The sequence below is a fragment of the Leptinotarsa decemlineata genome, unplaced genomic scaffold (assembly GCF_025532065.1).
Source record: "Leptinotarsa decemlineata unplaced genomic scaffold, Ldec_3_MD MMD2_P_RNA_scaffold_5, whole genome shotgun sequence".
NCBI lineage: Eukaryota > Metazoa > Arthropoda > Insecta > Coleoptera > Chrysomelidae > Leptinotarsa > Leptinotarsa decemlineata.
In genome coordinates, this window is record NW_027412532.1 from 23,323,893 (window position 1) to 23,344,528 (window position 20,636).

Below are 20,636 nucleotides of genomic sequence, written 5' to 3' on the forward strand. Positions count from 1 at the left end.
CGCTGTTCCAGACGCGACTACATGCTAAACAAAACCGAACTTATAAATTATTGTTAATTTAATAATCATGCATTCTTGTTACTTTGCCTGAACTGTAACGTTGCATTTGTTCAAAATAAAGTCTTTTCAAAAAAGTATTTTCGTATATCACATACGTAACTTGTTGCTCGAAAAACCGCGTGACTTTCAAATACATCAATATCCACTCCAAACTATTTCATATCCCAAAAATATTAAGAAGTACTGTCTGTTTTTTAACATAATGGAAATTTTTTGTTGCTGAAAAACAGTATTGTAATCAAAACTCGCCGAATCTAAATGAGAGATAAAACATTCATGCACGTTTAATCTGACTGATTATTTTCTCAATATGATTGTCGTTTAAACCGTTGAAATTTTTATCAGATATCTAAGATGAAACTTCCATACCACAATTACATTCTATTAGCTCTAATAATTTTAGGAAGCTCAGAAGTTTCAACAAAAAACAGTGATGAACTAGTAGCAGTGGCTGTGGTAAGTGATGAATATTTATTTACAACTGAATTCTATTACATACTGGATATTCCTTTCAAATAAATTATTCCACTTTCAACAATTTCCAGATGTGTTTCAGAATATTGAACATTTTGTTGTTCGTATTTAGTTGTGAATTAGGAGCAAATTACTAATTGATGGCATTCAAAAAATAATCTTCCTTCTTGTCGATATTGATGATCAATAAATATTTGCAAACGCTAATAGTATAAAATCAAAATTGATAGCATTTCCGAAACGAAATGTATATGCCATCCCGGTGAAAATTGAAATATTCCTCGTTTTCTATAAAACACCCACTTCTGTGTTGAAAATTTGAATAACCACCTCCAGAATGCTGATATTACAGATTCACAAAAGAGTGAGTGGCTTGTTTGATTTGTTGCAGCTGAATAAAAACAAGTTTCCAGGTTTGAAAGAAAATCAAGCTGCCTATCACAATGAAGACTTTCAGCAAACTATATGATGGAATTGGCCGATACTTGATGAAAATCCATAACTAACATATTCAAAAAACACTTTATTGTGAGATTTTCCCTAAACAATTTTACAAAAACGCAACACGTGTTTCGCCCGAAGAAGCCATTGTATGGCGAAGAAACCATTGTATGGCGAAACACGTGTTGCGTTTTTGTAAAATTCTTTAGTGAAAATCTCACAATAAAGTGTTTTTTGAATACGTTATGTCAGCAAACTAAGCATAGCGCAATAGCCAGTATTTACTAATAAATTGGTCGGACTACAGGCGAAACTTACACCACAATGCACAATTGTGCAATTTCTTTTGGGTCATGACGGATTGCAAAGTTATAGGTTATGAGTTATGGTTCATTTATCTATATGGTTAAAAATGAAATGAAATAAGAGAATTCAAATGATAAGAAAGAAGAGTTCGGAAAAATGAATTATTATTTCTAATCATTTATTGTATCTTTGTGGCGCTGAAACAAACCACGAAAAAAGTTTTTATTTAAGTATATGTTATGTAGCGAAAACAATGGAAACACTGAAAGACTGATTAATTTATGAACAATTATTTGTGGACTGGATAATAGTTATAGAATTTTCACGATAAATTTTATTCGAATCGCGATTCGCTACACGGTAGCTTCATTAATTTTCATGAACTAACCGTGTATTCAAAATTAGGTGATCTTCCTGATATCGAACCAGAATGCTCTTTTCATTATAGGGAAGCAGAAACAAGGGACTTTTCTGATTGGCAAGTTTTCTAAAGCTTATACCTGTAATCTGTGATTACATATAATATAAAACGTATGGCTTGTTGCTTATTAGCTGTCTTTTGCAATCCGTCACGACTTCCGGAGGGCCAAATATTTGTTTGAAGGTGGTTGGCAATGTTTCACGGTGAATTTCATTGGGTAATACTTCCATTGTCTAATATGATTTTAAATCTCTGAAATAACAAATGAAAATGAAATTAAAAAAGAATAGCTGAAAATAAGAATTATGTTAAGCCAAAAACCCTGAAAAAATTACAATACTGGTTGAACCTGTATAGATTTTCGATTTTTTTATTGTTAGAAATATCGGCTTCAACGACCTATATATTGTTTTAAAACTTCCAAATTTGTCCTACAAATAATTGAATGGTGCCATGTACAATGATTTTGTTGTCACACGGTATAAATGATTTCACTCATTTCTAATAAAATCTTTAATACTTTTGAAAGCTCCCATCTGACTTCAGTTATTGAATTTGAAGTATGTTTATCAGAAGTATGAAGAATATTTTACTAGGTTTTTTTCTCTATTTTTATTGATTCAAAATAAATTTCAGTTATATAGGCATGGTGACAGAGGACCAATAAGTTCATATCCCAATGATCCATACTTCGATATCAAATATTGGCCAAATGGTTTCGGACAGCTTGTGGATGTGAGTACAAGTTGAAAGAGAAAAAATAACCCTATGTAGAAAAGAGAATTGAAACTTTCTATATTTTTAACTTAAACTTCAAACTTTGAGTTTAAGTTTGAATATGTCTGTATAGGACGAAACTTCGGTAACGTTAGTTACAAATGAAAGTGGTAAAAAACATAGAAAGTTTCAATTCTCTGTTCTTCATTATGATTTCCTACCACGTAGTAACGGCTACATCCATCAATTTAAAAAAAGTAACCCCATAATTGTGTTCAACCATAATGATTTGAATATATTACTTAATGATATGTTAAGTAAAAGGTGTTTTTGGATACATTTGTAAGGTAATATTCAACAGATAGATGAATTTTATGATGAAAATACAAAATTGAACATCACTAGTTTGATAACTTCTTCATAACAAGAAAAAACTAAATAAATGATTGATTTCTTCTGAGAGATACGCAATTTATGTCATTATTTTTCCAGCAAATATGTAAACTCAATGTGTGAATATAAGAGTATATGTATATCTGTTTGAAATTTGTTTTCCGTTAATCAGCTGTCGCCCCCATACGAACGACAACTCTCAGAAGTTGATAAACTTGTGCGAGCTAAGGACTAACGAGGTCTTACCTTTCAACGTGTGATTCCTAACACGGATACAGTGCATTCCATTTGAAACGAGCCACCCTGAATAACTTTTGGTAAAATAATTTGCACTAAAAATAAAAAAACGCATCAACCATACTATACAGGACGGCACACTTTGACATAACCACATTTGATTTTACTTTCCCTATCGCATCCCCAGAGCATGTCACCAATTTTTTTCAAATGGATCACCCTATATTGTTTCGCATTTTCAGATGCTCCATGATGAGCCGATTTCAATCAAGTATGAAACATATGGTCTGAAGCTTATGGATCTAACTTTCCTTATCTGTTACTTAGCTTTCCTAGGGGTTTTTGTGAAGTATACTTCAGAAAAGTCTTATTTTGCCTAGTTAAGTTTGAATTCGATATTCTCTTCATTTTGTATTTGTCTCATTCTACAATAACGATTATCTACCAGGTGAGTTACAATTGGTGTTTCTGTTTTTGTGAATTCTTGAGAAGCAATGGTTTATTTATACGGTTCGGTACGAGAACGGATTGGTACTACCAGAATGGAAATAGTGCCTGAGCTGCTGTTCATATGTTCAATGATAATCATTCAGGAAAAAATGTACAACACAAATACGATTAGGAATTATTGAACACATTTATGGAAACTGGATTTGTTAACAATTAAAAGCATAACCGTTCAGGAGTTTTCAACGATGAAGCTATTCGCACTGCAGTTTTAGGGCACGTTGGACTAATGGAAAATTCGCAATTTCTTATTGAGTTACCTCAAGAATCAGGAATCAGTCGTACAGTCTCATTCATATGAGATTAGACTAGTTCATGAATTTAACGAAGATGATTTCGATAGACGTATGGAGTTTTGTGAAAGTATCACTGAACGAATCAACTTGCTTCAGAATTTCTTGTATAAAGATTGTTTTTCGAATGAATGTACGTTTAGTTTGAATGGAGAGTTGAATCGGCAAAATTGTCGATATTGAAATGATACCCAAAGACCTCAAAAACTGAATGTTTGGGCAAGAATTTAAGGCGACCACAACATGGGACTTTCTTTTATCAATGATATTTTGACTATTAATTAATATTTGGAGAGAGAATATCATGAGGCATAGCAGAGAACTAACCCCCGAGATTCTCAACCATGTGAGGGCGGCAATGGAAGTTCGTTTGTACCATTGTATGGCAGTTGGTGGGAACGTTTTTCAACATTTACTATAGAAATTTTTTTTCTTCTCATTGTCCAGTCATCAGATTTTGATTCAAAAATTATTAAAAAAAAAATTTCTGATTTATTGCTTCTATAATATTTGTCTCTAGAACGAATAATTCAAAATGTGGTCTCCTGTATAATTGTTGACATGTTTTTTATTTTTCCTCCTGCAAATTATTGTTTCAAAAGTTATTTAGAGTGGCTCGTTTTCAACTCATCCATAACTCGAACTATAAGCTTCAAACCATATGTTTTATTCTATGTTGAAATCTGCTCGTCATGGAGTATCTAATAATGCGGAACCCTATAGGGTGATCCATTTAAAAAAAATGGTGACATGCTCTAGGAGTGCGATAGGGAAAGTAACATCAAATGTGATTACGTCAAAATGTGTCTCCCTATATATACTGTAATGAATCTGAAGCCGGCCCTGACCGACGCATGACGCATGACGGAATACCGCGAAAGAGCGGGAAGGATGCGGATGAGTCCCGAAATCCGCAGAGGGATCCGGAACGTTCGTTGACAATATAAAAACGTCGCTCTTCGTCCCGAAGGGTAGTCTGTATCGAATCGAGCGGTTAACAAACGGTGAAGATAAATTAAGCGTTAGTTACTGAGTGGTGTAAATAAATTAGTTGTGATAGTGAAGTATTGTTGAAATGAATTTGTTTAAGACAGTTAATTCTTTAATTCGTTACAATACTTTTTTTGACGTGTTTTATAAAATTTTCCTGAAAATCATTGTACCAAAAGTTATTCAGGGTGGCTCGATTCAAATGGAATGCACTGTATACGTTATATATGTGCTTCTATATGTGTAAATACGGACAAAAACTAACAATGTAATATTTACCATATTCTTCACTTCGTTGGTGCTTGGTCATTACTCAGTCACTGAAAGTTTTGAATTATACCAAATGTTTAGCTAAAACTCCTGAAAGACAAGCTTTCTCGAGCGTTTTTGAGGTTCCGTACGTTTATTTCACCAACTCTTCTCACCTAAATGATGTATTGAATTTTTTGTCAATATTGTCGATATTGTAGTTTTGAATGTTTTTTGAATTGGTTGAATAAACAGTATTATTATTATTATTATCATTAAATTCCATTTGATTATATAATATGAAATCAATTAACATTATGTTCACCTGAAATAATCGCGGTAAGTTCAACTGTTCAGTTGAAACAATACAACATGAAAATATTGAAACAATAAGAAAGTATACAATCCAAGGTGTCGCTCATCGATTTTTCAAAAACATCATACACCATTTATCGAAAAATTTAATTAGAGATTACAAGAATCTGAGTACTAATTCATAAATGAACTAAGAATAACACCATAATTTCGAAACAATCGAGTTCACTTTACAGATTAGATGAGATGATTTTCATCCGATAAGATATTGAAATGATTACATCAATTATTCGTCACATCACGTTAGGTTAGAGTCCAAACATAGTAGGTTAGAGTAGCGTTTGACCTAGAAATAAAAGATAGTATCTCTCATTTATAGATATATGATTTTAAAAGTACTGACTGCAATCAATGATAATTAACACATGCAATATTTACCGGTATTGGCAATCTGAACGCAAAAATGTCTTCATCACATATATATGATAAAGGTTATTTTGATCCTATGAGCGTTTCTTAATTTTTTCAATCCATAAACCCCCAGAAATTCAAGCACAATTTCAAGGACCCCCTCAATAAAATATCAGGAGTCAATTCACGAAAATTCATATTAGTACTGCTAAAAATTACTTTTTCATGAAGAATAAAAATGCTATGTTGACGTGAAGGTTTGTGATGCTTTTTTGCAACTTAATTGGTAATCTATGGGTTCATGATATTACACATTTGTGATCTGAAATCGTATTCCAATTGTAATATATTTCTTATTTCTTTTATATATACAAAAGTAGATTATGCCTTTTCACAGAGTTATTTGGTTGAAAAAATTAGTAACTGTTTCAGTTGTTGGAAAGGAGTAGAGAAAACTCCAAAAAAGTATCAGAAAAGAAAGGCAAGTGTTTTGTGCCCAAGGCCTGTTGAGCAAATATTTATATCTTTCTCTACAGATTTCATTTGAAACGACAGCCCAGAATTAAATTATTTGTGATTCCACACCAGACAGCCTTGTCTTGACCTGCCATAAAATAGAATTTTGATTTTTTCATCTTCTGTTTAATCACCACTTCTACAATAGATGTGTTTAATGAGCAGTATTTCCTTCACGAAAATTGATTGATGTGATAGGTTAATATTCTTCTTTTTGATCATTTACATGATATTAGACATGTCATGAATAAAAATATGAAAATTATATAAAATAATAACGGTCCACAGTATAACATAGATCGGACACTTGAAACAGGTACTTAACTATATACATACATAATAAATCACAAACACACATACACACATACACACACACACACACACACACATATAATATATATATATATATATATATATATATATATATATATATATTATAACTGCCTATATATTCGAATTTTTATCCATTTTCGAAGACGGAGGCAGATTTTGGCCTCCGAAACGTAAAAGATAAGTATTATTTCTTAATTTTTTTTTTGATAGACAAAATTGTTAAATACGACAAGTTACTGATAAATAGAAGATTTTTCTTTGTGATAAACACTTTGATTTTTACCGCAGTAACTTACTTAAGTTGTCTACAACCAGACATTGCCCGAAAATCAATTTGCAACAATGTTAAGGTTTTATGCCACAGATCAAACAATTTGTTTGATGTCGAATGTTAATTCGTTTTGAGCCCCGTAATTGGCGTATACAGCGCATGCTAATTTTGGATTACATGTCATATCCCATTTATTTGAATCATGCACGTGGTTTCCTCTTCAAGGAACAGGTGGTTTTTTAAATTTGATAATATAATGATATATCATTAAATCTACTATATATTGTTTGTCTGTAACGTCCTAAGTGACATCTTAGTAATTTTTCATATATGTTACGTCCATATTTCTTTCAACCTGCCTCATAACCTCAAATACACTGTAAGTTGGCTTGAATTATTATTTTATAAATATGACTGTTTTTTATCCTTATTGTAGCATCCCTGATGATAATAAAGATTATCGAAAGCTTGGAATCTGTGTTATAAGAGTACACAAATATATATATTATATAATAATATATATATTATATATATATATATATATATATATATATATATATATATATATATATATATATATATATCGAGAAAGGTTAATGTAGTCAAGGCTGAAAAATAATTCCATGAAAATCAAAATATGAATAGATAAGTACTCTCTGATAATTCCCATATTGATTTCAATTTAAGAGCCATCGGTAGACAGCTGTTTCAGCCTATTGGGCATCGTCAGTACCGGGTAGGCGGTCCTCGATTAAAGACAAAATGTGAAACACCAGAAAAGTACTTGATAAAAATAGCTGCGTAAACGCAAGCGGAACATAAGTGGAACCACCTGTTGGTGTGACACCCAAGTCAATTCGACAAGTTTTTATGTCAGTGTTGGTGGTTTGACCAATCAACCGACAACTGCGGTAGCAGAAATTTGGGAAGCTAACCTGAAATGCCATCGGAAAACGAGCTTTTTGACCTTTCCAATACGTTTCAAACTATCAGAAAGTGCAAGGAGGCTGACGCTTTGTTCTTCCGGCGTCCCACGCACCGTTTGTAATAGATCAGTCTTCACCAGGGTCCGCCACTCTTTGTCATGGATTTCTCACTGTAGGTCTACCACTTCGAAGCTCATCTTCAAGGCTAAAATCTCGGGAAAAAATTTCGTAAACCAACGTCGAACAACACAAAAAACGAACAAAACTGAACTAGGTAGATCACAATCTTAATATAATACTTAAAACCAATGCGCAGCTGAATACGACATACCTACTTAACAAAACAAAGTACACCCATGCCCAGACAAGGCCTTAGTAAGTGTTCCTTCATCACTGAAATTTTTTATACCACGTAAGAACACTGTTGAAACTACCTACTGATATGGGAACTAGTAAAGTGGGACATTTATTTGTAAAATATTTGTATAAGACTATTTCCATCATTATATTGTTAAATCATGGCAAATAATGGCACATGTTATAGCCTAACATTTGTTTCAATTTATATAATTTTCAGATGTTTGCATTTTCATTTTAACATTTACCATTTTTACTTTTACTGCAATTTTTTTTACATATTACCTTTTCACATTCTTACATGATTATATTTTTACATTTTAACATTTCTAACATTTAAGAATTCATAGTATCATTATAAATACTATCATTGTCAAATGCCCAGTTAATTTTGGAGCTGTTTCAACAGCTCTTCGATTCAATTTAAATAAACCGCACCAATGTACAGAGTACAAAATTCGCTATCGATAATCGATATGTGTGTACCACGATACAGTGAATTAAATGTTTATGGAGATATGGAGCTTCAAAAACACATGATTAAAAGTAGTTGTTTCGAAAGTATATTTTCTTTCTTGTGACTCAATGTTTATATTAAAGTAGTTGTTTCAAGAGGACATTTTTTTAGTTTGTGTCCTAAAGTTACTTCTTTGAATGTTTCACATATCTTTACGAATAGTTCAGTTTGGAAGATTCCCACATTTTTTTATAAAGATAGAAAAATAGAAAGCCGAAACCTTCCTTTCCCAAAAACGTAAGATCCATTGATACAATAAGAGTTTTTGCAGACTTTTTACAGGCCTCTTTCAGTTTGAAATATTCAATACTTGTTAGAAACAATAAACTATTTTCATTTGAATATGCAATTATTTAGTTTTGGTAAATTATTATTATTGTAATGAAACATCAAATCATTCATAATGTTTCAACTTAGGTTGAAGTACTCTCAAACCAATAATTACAGTTCTTCGATGGAACATGAAATCTCATTTTCAGAAGATATACATCCAATACACTCAAAAATCTAGTTTCGTGAGATTCAGACAATGGGATATAGGTGGGGAGGTTTGTAAAATACCCCGCGAAAAATATATATTGAATCGATATCAGGCTTAACAAAGCATTTTATTGATCCATTCATGAATTTTCTGTACTGATTTCTATTTGAAATACCTAAAAATTGTATTGCATTTCACTTGATCATTCATAGAAAACATAATGTGAATATTCATTTGATTTCAGCAAGGAAAGTTGAACCAATTCAATCTAGGAAAATGGCTCAGAAGACGCTACTCCGGCTTCATTTCAGAGAAATACAATGCCCAGGAAATTTTCGTTCGCTCCTCCGATGTCGACAGAACTCTAATGTCTGCTGCAGCCAATCTAGCAGGTTTATATTATTCAACTAATTCATCAGAAATGTGGCAGGATGGGCTCCCATGGGATCCTGTACCTATTCATACTGCACCTGAAGATGATGATGAAATAGTTGCCATGTCTAAATATTGCAATAAGTTTGAAACACTATATACAGAACTTATAAACTCAGAATATTTCGAGAAAGTCAAAGAAGAACACGAAAGTCTATTCAGCTTTGTTTCTCTCAAAACTGGCTGGAACGTTACAGATATATCAACATTTCAAGGTCTTTATACAACATTCTATGTGTACAGAACTCTGAATCCTTCTTTCTTGCCTGAATGGTCATCTCGAATTGACGAAAGAGAAATCAGTTATCTCGCAGGATTATCATTCTCAAGGGAAACTTTCACCAAGGATTTGCAGCGGTTGAAAGTGGGACCATTTATGAATTATTTGAACACTCACTTCGATGGTGCTATCGAAGGAACATCGACAAAGTTTTTGATGATATCAGGACATGACGGAACCATTGCAGGTATTTTGAATACTTTTGGGGCTTACGATTATCATCCTCCTGAATTTTCTTCCACTATAATTTGGGAACTTAGAAAGAGTCCAGTTGGAATATATTATCTGAATATATTTTATAAAAGAAATAGTACAGAAAGTTTGGAAAAGATAACGATCGAAGGGTGCACTTTGGACTGTGCTTACGACGAATACAAAAACCTTTTGAAGTCAATTGCTGTTGACTCTACTGAATGGGAGAAGGAGTGCAGAAATGATGGTAGTATTTGAAACGAATTTGTTCATTGTAAATACTCTCAATGAAAGTACTAACATTTGCATTTGATTGATTCGTTTCTTTTCTTATGAATAAAGCTATTCGTTTATCTTTCATCACAATTTTATTTGTCTTTTATTATACCATTGTTCCAATACATGTTTATGTCTTATGTACATTTTTTTTCACTGAAGTTTGCGCTGGTCTGCCCATACTCCCTTAAAGCCTCAAAACATTAGGGAAGGCGCGCCAGCATTTTCAACCAATGACCATACTTCATACCGTGAAGTAAGTGATCATTGGGTCCGAGAATCTAGTGCCCCGAGTAAACGCAGTAAACCAAGAATAACAGACAGCCTTCTGCATCTGCCGGCTAAGATTTGTGCCTTAGTGCGGCAAGCCGGTATGATTTTGAGATTCGGGAGTAGAGAGGGCATCATTCCACCAAAGACTCCTAAACCTAACCTAACCTAACATTTAGTTCAATATGACATATATTCATATTGATTTCTATTGACTCCCAAAAATTTAAAGTTTTCAGCTGTGTTTCTAATCAGTTAAAGACATAGGTGGTTCAATACCAACTTCAGTAATTCTCTCACGTACACTTCAATCAGAAACAAATCTCTAGCAAATCTAGTCATGAGTGAATCAAAGGCACTATCAAAGTTGGTTTCAAGTGGCGGGAACTTTGTAATCGATAGAAGTTTCATCGCTCATTGTTGGCGTTATTGTTCTTCGGTTCTGGTTTCGGTAGCAAAAGTATTCGTTTGATAGTTAGTGTCAGCATAATTACTTGTCATTTCACCAGTGAAAAATCATTTTACAATGAATCTGTCAGTATTCCTTTATTCACATTTTCATATATGAAGTTTGTCATGCAAGTGTTGCATCGATTTTTTCATAATTGTGGCAAGTAGCAAGTGATTCTCGATCGAATTTCTGATCCAGATGGAATATTTTTCAGTCTCAAAAAGACTTCAATAACTCTTTTACGTTCTTCTGTATTTAAGTCGAAGTAGTCTTTTTAACGGAGGAAAAATTCTCCTTGTCCTGTTACGGTCGTCATAAATTCAATATGAAGAAATATTATGCACAAAATTTCTCCTACATCACTGTACAAGAAATGAGCATATATATACTGGTTAAAAATACAAACTGTGTACAAAGTTCACCTTCATAAAGTATTGATGATAAACAGTGACATATACAGGGTGTAACTGAAAACATTTGAGGAGGTGATTTCTCATCAAAAAAAGATAGGATCTTTCATATAAAGAAACTTCATTGACGCATCCCTTGTTAAGATACAGCCCCTTGAAGGGGGTACATAAAATTTGTATAACAATTTTTTTCACAAGCACTAAAAAAGTTACTATATTGAAATTAACCTGACGTATTAGTATTAGTAAAAAGACACTTAGCCAGAAATTTATTTGGTTTACCCCATGGTTGTAAGGGGTGGAAAACGCAACCCCTAAAATTTATTTTCAATGTAACTTTTTGTCTTATTATTTGTTCACCATTTAAAAATTCATTTCCGATAGCCTGTTTCATTCTAAACAGAAAATGTCTCTTGGGTTTTTTGCCCAAAATAAACCAGTTCGCAGCAAAAAATTATTTTACGAACAATTACAGAGATACATCGTCATTAATGCGAACTGGATTTATTGTTATTTTGTAGTTAGTACCTGCATTAAACGATTAAAGGGTAATGAACCAAACTAATTTATTGATAACAAAACACACAACATGTAGAAATGTTCAATATGTCTACCTTCAGACATTACGCATGCGTCTAGACGTCGGCGCATTGAGCCACGTATTCGCTCAAATATTCCTGGAGTCTTTCTGATTACCCTGCACGCATCGATGATGCGGTTTCTTAAGTCCTCTACATCGCGACCAGGAGTACGATAAACCAAAAGCTGTAAATGGCCTCAAATAGAGAAATCGACAGGATCGGTCCGGGGATCGAGCGGGCCAGTTCTGTGGTTCTCCTCGGCCTATCCACTGATTTGCATATGTTTCAGTTGAATGCTGACGTGCTACTTGACTAAAATGGGCGGGAGCGCCATCATGCATAAAAAACATATCCCTTATGACGCCCAAAGGAACTTCCTCCAACATTACTGGATGCACTTCTCCTAAAAATTGAACGTATGCCTCACCATTTAATCGAGGAGGTAGAGAATGAGGCCCAATTAAATCATCCCCAATAACTCCAAACCACACGAGAAAAATGTTCTTGATGGTTAGTTTCGACAATAGCGTGAGGGTTTTCATCAGCCCATATGTGGTAATTATGAAAATTAATAATCTTGTCCTGAGAAAAACTACATTCGTCTGTGAATTCTATCGTCTTCAGAAAGTCACAATTTCCTCTAATCATTTTCAGCATCCAATTGCAAAATTCAAGACGGTTCGGAAAATCTCGCGGTAACAGTGCCTGTACTCGTTGCAGATGGTAAGGGTATAAGAGTTGTTCCTTTAAAATCCGAAATAACGTCATATGATCAACATTTAGCTGGAAAGCAATCTTTCTAGTACTGGTAGTAGGTTGTTCTTCAATCAAATTAAGTACTGCTTCCTCAAGCTGTGGTGTTCGTACTTCTCGATGGCGACCACAATCCTGCGTTCTTTTGTCGAATGAACCTTATTCTCGTAATCGTTGATGAAGTCGAGCAAATATTTTATGTGAAGGATGCTGCCGTTGAGGATACATTTCAGCATATCTTCTAGAAGCTTCTAACCCATTCCCCTGCGACTGACCGTAAACGTAATGCATATCAGCCATTTCCTCATTTGTGTATGCCATTTTAATTACAAGTGAATTATTAAAGAAAGAATTGAAGTAAAATTAAGAACAGAACAACAACACACAATTAGTATTAATTCAATTTCGAAAATTCACAAACTGACAGCGTCATACCAATTTAATTCTCACTATCGCTAATAGCGACCTACTAGATAGATTAGTTTTGTATTTTCGCATTCATCACGATGTATCTCTGTAGGATATCCAAAGGATATCAATTAGACATCAATTTTCATCCGTTTAAAAAAAAAATCTATTAGATATTCATGATATGTGATGGAATTTACTGATACTTGATGAAAATCCAACGTATTCAAGTACACTTCCATACCAATCACTTCCATTTCAATCAATGAATATCCATGAATATCCAATCGATATTCATCGATTGAAATATGGACATCCTTAGGGAGTTCAAGAAAGTCAAATCGATACAATTATCCAAGTCAAACATTACTCACATACACTACAACTGCAACATCCTTTTTCAATTAGCTTTACATGGAAAATTAATAATTAATTATACTAGACAGTACAGTTCCTTTCCTAGAAAACGCCTTATTTTATCTCACCTTACGCCTCACCCTACGATTCAGAAGGCAGTCAGTTGCAAAGCCAAGCTTCAAAATCGACCGCTGAACGAGATTCGTCCTTTGTCTCACACTGCAGCTTTTAGTTTCGACGCATCAGGTCACATCAGTGGTGTTAGACTGAACCACTGAACTGTTCTAAAACAACGCACCTGTAAAGTGAAGGTGATACCATTTTTCCCTACATAAACGCCAACTATGAGACCGATAAGAGATTCAATTCATGAATATCAAGGATAAGCCAGGCTCCTCAAGTGCGTCAGTTACAAAGACAAGCTTTGACATCGACCGCCGAACGAGATTCGTCCTTTGTCTTTCACTGTAGCTTTCACTGCCAGCCAACTTGATCGATTTGTGATCCATCCTCAAACAGCGCCGATGTACTAAATCTAGTTGCCCAATGAGATAAAATAAAGTATCAGATATGATATCACTTTTATGGATATCCATTTTTAGTCCAAGAATATTCACACGAATTTGGATATCAAATGAATACCCAGTGGATATTTGGGGTGCTACCTGGATAGTGACATTTGATAATTTTTGTTACTCGAAACTGCAAACCTTCATGAATCATTCGAAGACTCAGTTTGACATACTGTATTCATAATAACTTCAAATTTAATTTGGGTATAACCCGGCTTCTTCAGCTATTGAGATTTTCCTGTTTGATTCACGATTAGTTTATCGCAAGTTGTGATGTTAGGCATAAAAATAATAGTTATATTGTATTCTACAACTAACAATTGTGCATAACAATTATTGTGAAGTCACTTCTTAGAATAGTCAAGTACAAGTTTAGTAATACGACGTATCAAATTGAAAATACACGAGCAGTTTATTTCGAAGAGAGTATTCGCTACAATGGGTGCTCAAACTTTTACAACTGAAGGCTGGGCCTTAGAAGTCACGGCGCTACATAAATAAAAGTGGCATGAGAAGCCAAACACCGGCTTGGCCAGGCGCCCAAATGCCCATACTGGCATTTAGGCGGGTAGAAGGCCCAGTCCGTATACTTTCGAAAAGATTTGGATTTTACAATAATAAAATTGTTTCATTTTCGTTCAGATAGGCAATACAAGTTATCAAAAGCACCGTACATAAGTAAACAGAAGTAAACTCACTCTCGTCGGTCTCTTTGATGTTTCGGGTAGAGATTTTATTTATTGTTGGCATGTGGCGGAGCAGGAGGGTGTAGGCTAAGAGCTGTTGTGTAAGTCTGCACGAGGTTCGATCAAAAAATATGTGACCATGATCTGACTTTAGGAATTCATAAAAATAAGACAAGGTGGTGAAATAAACGTATATTTTATATAGTAAGATTATACAATTTAGGTCAAAAACTGCTAATATATTTTAAAGGTTTTTCAGAATGATGACTTTTTGTTTTTTTTACATTTGTTTTCAAATTTATATTGGCAAATTTCAAAATATAATAAATTCTTACACTTGTGAAAAGAGAAAATTCTATAATCATTTGTCTCTACTCTCAAAGGTTTATAGGGATTTTTTGGAAATTCCACAAGAATCTTCATTCCATTTATGTCAGCATCTATAATATTAGATAGACTATCACTAGTATCTTTTAGACAGTTACTTCCTTCTGCCTATGTGAAATACTGAAGAGTATATGTGTTTCTGAAAGCTCTGGTAATTTAAATAGGAGGTGGGTTTCTGGCATTATCAGAATGTTGAGTTTTTTATTTTTTTTGACAGTTGTTTTCAAATTTCTATTGTCAAATTTCAAAGTATAATAAATTCTTACCTTTGTAAAAAGAGAAAATAAATAATCCAAAGGAAAATTAATTTGATAGAACTGGCCGTGACTTGATGAAAATCTATATTAAAAGTAATAAATACAGTTTATTTTATGATTTTCACTATAGAGGGTTTTACAAAAACTGTGACACGTGTTTCGCTATACAATAGCTTTCTCAAGTATAAACTAAAAGTTACTTTCAAATTACAACCATTTTATACTGTAACCTGAAACGGTCAGGTATGAATTCATTAACTATTTCAATACATTTTTCGTAAGTACCGTAAATATACCTAACTACCTTTACCTGTTTGATCGTTCATGAGATATTGAGTATTTTTGAATTTGTTTATGAACAAGGTGAGATTAAACAATTCAGGTCAAAAACGTATGCTGATCTATTCTAAAGGTTTTTCAGAATAATGAGTTTTTGATTTTTTTAACATTTGTTTTCAAATTTCTATTGGCAAATTTGAAAGTATTATAAATTCTTCCCCTTGTGAAAAAAAAATAATCCTAAGGAAAATTATCACAAGGGTGAGAAATGTTGATTTTTGAAAACATTGTTTTGAGATGGTTGCCTATGTAATCAGTGGCACATAAATTATAAAATGATTAGGAATTTCATTGACTGTGATACTAGGCCGCCGTGGCAAAATTTGTACATACTTTACATGAATATTTTCCTAAACATTTTCACAAAAGATATCACAAACATAGCCCAAGCTGTTGCCTTCGGGAATGGCTAGAGTTCTATAATTATTCGTCTCTACTCTCAAAGATTTATAGGGATTTTTTGGAACTTCCATAAGAATCTTCACTCTATTTATGTCAGCATCTGTAATATTAGATGAAATCTCACTAGTAACTTCTAGACAGTTAGTTCCTTCTGCCTGTCTGAAATACTGAAGAGTTAATGTGATTTTGAAAGCTCTTGTGATTTGAACAGGAGTTGGGTCCCTAGAATTTCCACAAATATTTCTCTGTTGACCAAAATCATTTTCCACACAGTCCTGATTTACATTTCTCGTCAATATGTAGGAGTGTCGTTCACTATGTAGGTTTTTCCAAAGTTGCAGAAATGCCGAAATTGTTATCTGCCACCCCCAATGAATCTCATTTGTCCAGTCGTGTATTTTCCTTTTTTTTTGATTTTACAGTTGATTTGTTAATAAATAATAAAACAAAGATAAAAATAAAAAAACAATAAAAATTAATTGGCGCTCCGGGGCGACTTTATTGATTCCAGTGGCGCATTTACTTTTTCAGCTTCAGGAATACCCAGAAAAACCTGCAGCATCACATTATCTGAAAATCTTGATTTGCCAATGTCCTCTATCTCATAGAACAAAATGTAGGGTGTCTTCAGAGGCTTCAATAGATTCAATACATCGCCAGAACACTTCGTGACACGACTATCATCAAACTTAAATAATTCGGTTTCGTCTTTGACCAAGGCGTAATAATGACCAAATTCAACGCCAGAACCACAGTGAACAATGACTGCATGAATATTATAATAGTGGTCTGCTAGATTGAATTGTTCATCTATTTCGAACCTTCGAAAGAGTTTCTTGCTTCTATCAGAGGTTGAGTCTTGTTTGAAGATCAGCAGTGTTATTATTAGATTGACTGGTGCTTCTGAAAAAAAGTTAATTGAAATCTTTCACATCATCAAATCTATTTTAATTTAAAATATCAAACACTTCATCCATCTTTTCAATGAATGTAGCCGTTCCTATTGCTGCTGATGGTATCTCATTGAAACTGGCATAGGTATTCATCGCTGTACCTACCGAATGACTGAATACTTGACTGGCTAATTTAACCTTCATCTTTTGAAAGATAGTTGGAAATAAATGAGAATCAGTAAGTTTGGGTGCTAGTCTATATTGCTTTTCCTTATCCAAGTTGTGAAGTTGTTTAAGATGACTTTTGTTCGTTGTATATTCATCACATTTCAAAAAGTATCGAAAACATGATTTCTGCTACATTTCAGCATATGTGAAATATTTTTTATCATCAACACAGAAATATGGCTGCTCTACAGTCACTTCGAGATCTTTTTTGGCAAGTTTATACAAATTAGAACCTGAATCTGAAATGATACCCCTAACTCTCAATCCAATTTTTGATAATTTCCTAACAGCTTCAATCACAATACTACTTTTCATATCCAGTATTAATGTGGATGAATTGGTAAAGAAGTATGCAACAGGCTGTTTCCAATTCAAATGTATGCCATTTGCCATGACTACTAAGGCATTAGCAGAATTTTATTTTGTTTTGAATCATTTTTCTGAAATATTTTTTTAATATTATTGGGTTGGTTGTTGTAAATCAAAACTTCAATATAAAATACAGATTTCTTAGTTTTGGGTTGCCTAGTTTGCTAATTATGAAGTGTGTCAATCGAATGAAATTCTAATGTTTTTTGGTACTGATGACAGAATCTAAGAAAACACATATTTGTTATTTGTAGTAGATTATCTGGAACATATAAATGGAAAGTAGGCTCCAAAAAAAGTTATTTGAATATACATTTGATATTTTGGTTTTGCAAAGATTCCAGTGGAAGTAATTGTTTTCCTACAGATACAAATCAAAAATTATACTATTCGTAAATTTCCATTTCATCAAATTAAATTCATAATAAAAAGTCTGCATATTAATGACTCCACTATATAGTCTATAACAATTTATTTTATGATTTTCGTTATATATTCATTACTTAAATCTTACTTGGGAAAGAAAGGTTTTGGCTTTCTACTACTTTATCTTGATACAAAAATATCAATTTGAAAATAAGTAACTCTATACATGGATGTGTAGATCATGCAAAGAAGCAACTTTCAGACAAACTGGAAGAAATCCCTCCTGAAACAGTTACTTTTATATAAACATTGAATTACACGAAAGAAAAAAATTCTTTCGAAACAAATACTTCCACATGAACACTCAATTTAGCTCGCTTGGTAAACGCCTCAAATTCAGTCAGTTGCGCTGTAGTTCGGCCGCGCATAAAATTCGAGGTAAGAAATTTTGACCCAAATATGGCGGAGAGTGAACTTACTGGTGTTTACTTCTATACGGTGTCAAAAAAAATAATGAGAAGAGATATTGTCAAATATTTACTAGCACTTAGGGCAGAAAAGATTCAAATTCTCACAATTTCAGGATTATAAGATGCTTCAGCTGCCGCCTTTTTGAATATGTCTGGACAATTCTATTTTTTTATTGGAGGGATGGCCAGACTGCAAGCCCTCAAGCCGTGGAGTTTCCAACCTAAGTTCCAATAAAAGTTTATGGAATAATATCTTAATTCTAAATTATTTCTAGCGACGCAACATCCTCCTTATTTATTTTGTTGAATTGGTGCCTCTTTTATATTCAATTTCCATATGTTGGATGCCTCATTCATAAATAAATATACAAATAATAAATTAACAATAACATTTTATTCGCCTAAATTTCATTCATATAAAACAGCACGATTTGAAATTGGTCGATTGATTCAGCTCACTTCTCGCCATTTCGACTTGGAATAAAACTGTCTATTTCGTTCGAAAACATGAAAGTAACATTTCATTTCTAACAAATTTGAAGCAATCAAGTGTTATATCGATTTACGGATTTCAGCGGTTATTGTCGAGTTTCCTGTTAGTCCTTCTCATGTCACGTCACTTATACTCCAAATTGAGTCATCCCTAATCGCGTTTTCGAGAAATTCACACTGAATTCGTTTGCGGTTATTCCACGACCTCTTTTACAGGGAAAGCCACTATTGTTTGAGGATATCAAAGAATTATGTGGTGAATTTCAACAAGTTCGCCAACCATAGCGAGGTTATATGTCATTCACAAAATTAAACTTATTTCCATGAATTTATAGAAAATACGCCGACTTTACTGTATATTGTTTGAATATATTTCCTGGAATGTGTTTTTCATTCGACCATACAAACTGTTAAAAACAAGTTGTTGTTGGGTTACTTCTACACTCAACAGATTTGGACGATTGAAAAAAGTTCGAACGACCAAATTCCGAATGTGGCGTGAGGAAGTAAATGAATTCTTGCACACATATCGAATCTTCAACGACACGGTACGATTAGCGTGTGTACAGTGCGCCAACGCTTGCCTCGTGGACACTCCGATCGTTGTTGAAAAATATCATAAAAACAAAGTATCATCCATAAAACTTCGATCGAAACATTCAGTTGTGTGAAAGTAGCGCATCTTCGATAAAAGTTCGATCGAATATTATCGACCGTCCAAAGTTGATGTGTACAAGAACATTTTCAAAAGAAAGGGTATATTTTCAGTAGGGATTGATTTTTGAGGAAGAAAGATTTTGGCTTTCTATCGCCAAGTATCTTACGGCGAAACGTGAGATGTCCAGCAGTGAGGATGAGAGTGTTCCATGTAAGTGAAATTTCACTTATTGTGTAGGAATCCTGTGAATGATGTCTGATTAGATTTCATTACGAATGTTTGGAATACAATGTCATTTTCTTTCAGTTTGTGTCTGAAAGGTACATCTTTGTATAATCTACACCTCTTTGTATAAAGTTCGTATTTATCCGTATTTGCTACTGAAGAACCGATAAGGAAATAGTCTCACGGCGAAACATCGGATGTCTAGCAGTGGGGATGACAGTGTTCCATGTAAGTGAAATTTTACTTCTCTCATTAATGATATTATGTAGGAATCCTGTGAATGATATCTGATTCGATTCCATTACGAATGTTTGAAATACAAACGGAATAGCGAAAAGTATTTTTCTTAAAATTTTGCGTTCATATAAAAGTATCTGTTTTGAAAGTATCTCTCACAAACGGAATGGGGAAAATGTTTTTCGTATAATTCAGCGTTCGTATAAAAGTATCTGTTCAGAAAGTTTTTTTCTTTGTGTAATAATTTTTTTTAATAAAAATACCTGTTCTGAGAGGGCTTTATCTTCTAGTTTGTTGTGTATCAAGATGAAAAAGTAAAAAGCTTCGCTATAGCTCTCTAGCTCACAGAGACAGGCTTGTCTGGCTATCAGTGGTGCCATCAGTACCACACCGTCAGCGGCCAAGGAGATCCTTCTAGATCTACCTCCTC

The 20,636-nt window shown here is 33.5% G+C and overlaps 1 protein-coding gene across 1 annotated transcript; it reads left to right on the forward strand.

Moving 5' to 3' along the window:
• Positions 1–357: 357 nt before the first annotated feature.
• On the forward strand, positions 358–10,485 carry LOC111513302 (testicular acid phosphatase homolog). The gene is made up of 3 exons (XM_074169707.1): positions 358–516; positions 2,339–2,437; positions 9,460–10,485. The coding sequence occupies exons 1-3, from the start codon at positions 415–417 to the stop codon at positions 10,375–10,377; spliced, it is 1,119 nt and encodes a 372-aa protein (XP_074025808.1). The 5' UTR covers positions 358–414; the 3' UTR covers positions 10,378–10,485.
• The last annotated feature ends 10,151 nt before the right edge of the window (positions 10,486–20,636 follow it).